Genomic DNA, 3883 nt, shown 5'->3' on the forward strand with positions numbered 1-3883 from the left:
GCAGGAGAATTTTGTACACGGGTATACCCGTGCCTGTGCCGGGTTGTGCATACTGCGGGCTTCTCTGAATGTCTCCTCAGCCCCGCTGCGCCGCCGCCCTCCCCTCATGGTGCGGCGGCGCTCCGGTCCGCTCGCGCTTCGCCGCGCGAGCGGCGCGCAGCGCGGCGATCTCCTCCTCGGTGCGCACGACGGGTGGCGCTCGCGCGCGGCGGTGCTTCTTGCCGCTGCGCGCGCCGCTCGCCTGCGCGCCGTCGGATGGGATGTTGGACAGCTCGGTCGCCTCGCCCAGCACGGGCGCCTCGCCCTCCTCCCCGCCCCGCGCCAGCGCGGCGAGCTCCGCGCCCTCGGCCAGCCGCGTGAGCGCCGCCACCGCGCCCGCATCGCTGCTCGCCTCCCAGAGCGCCGCCGCCACCCTCTCGTGCACGCTCGGGTCTCCGTGCGCGAGGAACCGCTCGAGCGGCGCCGTGCCCTCCGGCGCGGGGGGCAGCCTCGTCTGCATGAGCGGGGCCTATTGGGAGGCTCCGAGAAGGCTCCGAGAAGGGCTTCGAGCAGGTCTCCTCCCTCGTCTGCATGAGGGGCGCCGCCGCCGCCCGCTCGCCAAACTCTTCCTCGGGCAGTGGCCGGTAGCGAGAGAGGAAGTCGAAGTGCCAGGGCAGAAAGTACCACGCCTTGCGCCGCCCCTTTGCGTCGTCGCCAAAGTGCTCCTTCATGAAGCAGGCGAGCTGCCGGTAGACCGCCACGCGCTCCGCCGCACTCGGCTCCCACGCGCGCCGGTCGCGGAACTCCTTGAAGATCCACGGCTTGATGAGCGCTCCCCGGCCGACCATGACGCCGTCCACGCCCGACTGCGCCATCCTGCCATGCGCCTCGTACTGCGTCAGTAGGTCCCCGTTGCCGAGGAGAGGCATGCCACCTCCCGCCTCGGCGTTGTCCTCGACGCACTCGGCGATGAGGCGCCAGTCGGCGGCCTTCGAGTAGCGCGCCTCCGCCGTGCGGCCATGGATCGTCACCGCTGCGGCGCCCGCGGCGCGCAGCCGACCGACCACCTCGCGAACGTTGACGTCGCCGCCCTCCGAAGCGAGCCGCACCTTGACAGAGACCGGCAGCGGCGAGCCCGCGGCGATGCCGCGCACGAGCCGCTCGAGCCGCACCGGCTGCCGCAGCATCGCAGAGCCGAGGCCGCGGCGGGTCGCCTCGTGGATGGGGCAGCCGCAGTTCAGGTCTACCCAGTCCGCGCCCGCCGCAGCTGCGAGCTTGGCCGCGCCGACGCCCTCCTCGACGTCGTTGGTGGCGATCTGCACGCCAAAGACCTGCTCGTTGGACGCGCGCCGCAGGCGGGCCCGCTCGATCACGTCGCCCTTTAGGAGCTGCCGCGCGAAGATCATCTCTCCCAGCGTGACCTCGGCGCCAAACTCGGCACAGAGCCGGCGGAAGGGCAGGTTGCCGCCGCGCGTCAGCGGCGCGAGCACCATTTGGCCAGACAGGCGCGAGGAGAGGCTCGACATCGCACGCCTGTCGCAGTGCTGCAAAAAGAATTCTCCGGTTTTCTCTAGTGAGGCCCGCATAGTATGTGGGAGACTCGTGCCGCCGCCCCTGCCACCCCTGTGTCAGTGTGCCTGTGGTAGGAGAGACTGCCAGCGACAAGCTGGAGGCAGGTCGCTAGACTGAGATGAGACCGCCAGTGGATGTGGGAGTCCACCGCGCACCGCGCTGCGAGCCTGTCGTGTCATCCTTGTCAGGGGAGCAGGAGAGCCCCACCTGTGCCCCTGATCGTCCTTCCAAAATCCTGCTCGTGCAGGTGGGGACCCTGTCCTCGTCCCATCCCTCGTTTGGCGTGTCTGTTTTCTTTCTTTTTTAGGAAAAAAGCCCCATGCTCCTTCTCACGCATCGCCCAAGCTGAAGCTCCTATGGCAGGTCCTCTCCTCCAAAGCCGTCTCCGCGTCCTCGTCCCCCTCTGTCCAGTGCCGCGCCACCCACTGCTCGGGCGCCTCGTGCGGCTTTGGCGACCGCGGGAAGCAGACAACGGCGGCGCCGGCGGGCGGGCGGGCACGGCCGGCGCACGCCTGCCGGTAGTCGACGACGAGGCCCGGGAAGGCGTCCTGCACGAGGTGGGCGGTCGGCACCACCATCTCGAGCCAGTGGTCCCACCGCATCAGGCAGCGGAAGACGGGCTCGCCGAGCGACGAGTGGAGCGCGCGCAGAGCTGCAGCCGCCGTGTCGGGGCGGGCCCCTCCCTCCGCCCCTCCCTCCGCCCCTCCCTCCGCCCCTCCCTCCGCCCCTCCCTCCGCCCCTCCCTCCGCCCCTGCCTCCCAGAGCATGAGCGACGAGTTGTACCCGCCGGCGACGCCCTCCTCGGCGCTGAAGCCGGCGGCAGAGAGGGTCGCAAACGGGCCGCTGTAGCGGAGGAGCGGGCGGAGATCGCCGACGAGCACGGTGTCGAGGTCGAGGTAGAGTGTGCGCCCCTCGAGGCCGCAGCAGGGCGCGAAGAGGCACGCCTTGAGCCACGAGCCGCTCTTCAATTTCTCAGTAAGTAACTAATTAGGTCATTAACTAGTGAAGAGGCACGCCTTGAGCCACCAGCCACGCCAGCCCGCAGAGGCGGCGGGCAGCGGGAGCGGCTCGACCTCGCGCCGCAGGCCGCGCGGCTGCTCGGTCAGGCAGGCGAAGCGGAAGGGGACGCCCGGCAGCCGCCGCGCAACCATGGCGTAGAGGCGGTTGACGTACTCGGGACCGTACCTGGACGCGGCCAGCGGCGGCTCGGCGGGGCGCAGAGAGAGAGAGAGAGAGAGAGAGAGAGAGAGAGAGAGGGAGGGAGAGAGAGGGAGGGGGGACGGGGTTGAGCGCACTTGTCGCCCCACTTGACGCAAGCGACCGTCAGGGCGGCGGGAGGGGTCGGTCCCGAAGATGGCGTGCCCGAGGCGGAGCAGGAGAGGCAGCGGGAGAGGCAGCGGGAGAGGTGCGGCGGCGCTGGCGCGGGAGGCGGCCGCGTGAAGCCGGCCGGAGAGAGGGAAGCGACAGCAGCCCACGTCTCGCGCACCGCTCGCTCTCTCTCGCCGACGAGGCGGAGCGCGACGTTCAGGTTGGCGAACGCCTCGCTGTTGAAGCCGCCGCTGTTGAAGCCGCCGCTGTCGAAGCCGTCCTGCGTCTCGCCGCCCTCGGCCCGACCCGCGCCGCCCTCCACCGCGCCCGCCTGCACGCGCATCGCGCGGTACGCGCTCTCGACCGCCGACCGGTACCACTCGCCGGCAGAGGCCGCGTCCCCCGCCGCGGAGAGCTGCGCGCCGGCGTTCAGCTGCGCGACGGCCAGGTTGGTGGCCGCCTCCACCAGCCTCGGCTTGAGCGCGAGCGCCGCCTCGTAATGCTCCGCCGCCTCGGCGAACCGGCGCAGCCGCTGGCAGACGCCGCCGCAGTTGTGCCGCGCGGTCGCATAGGCTGGGTCGGCCCGCGCCGCCGCCAAGTACTGGGAGAGTGCCTTCTCCGGCCGCCCGCCTCGCGCGCAGAGGTTGCCGAACCGGAGGTGCGCCCGCGCACGCGCACGCGCGTCGCTCGGGTCCGCCTGCGCCGTCGCAAGAGGAGCCGCCGCCTCTGCCACCGGAGGCGCTGTGCGGACGCAGCGTTTCCGCGGCTCTCCGCCGTGCTCTCGCAGCGTTGGGCGACAGGCGGCACAGCTCCGCTCGGCGAGGCGCCGCGGCCGAGAAGCAAGGAGCCGTCGCAGCAGCAGGGCGCACGACGCCACCGCAGAGAGGCAGCCCGCGAGGCGAAGGGCGTGCAGCGACAGGCTCATGGTGCACAGCGGTGGGAGCGGTCGAGGCGCGACCGAGCGACCGAGCTAGACAGCAGCTGGTGACTCAAAAGAAATTTAAGCGGGCGACACGTTTCACGC

At 71.3% G+C, this 3883-nt stretch overlaps 1 protein-coding gene across 1 annotated transcript; it reads right to left on the reverse strand.

Moving 5' to 3' along the window:
• Positions 1-76: 76 nt before the first annotated feature.
• EMIHUDRAFT_251582 (hypothetical protein) lies at positions 77-1505 on the reverse strand (the record flags this gene model as incomplete). The annotated part of the gene is made up of 2 exons (XM_005791333.1): positions 77-488; positions 604-1505. 2 exons carry the CDS (start codon positions 1503-1505, stop codon positions 77-79), a joined length of 1314 nt encoding a protein of 437 aa, XP_005791390.1.
• Positions 1506-3883: the final 2378 nt, after the last annotated feature.

This window comes from Emiliania huxleyi, assembly GCF_000372725.1.
Source record: "Emiliania huxleyi CCMP1516 unplaced genomic scaffold EMIHUscaffold_1133, whole genome shotgun sequence".
Lineage (NCBI taxonomy): Eukaryota > Haptophyta > Isochrysidales > Noelaerhabdaceae > Emiliania > Emiliania huxleyi.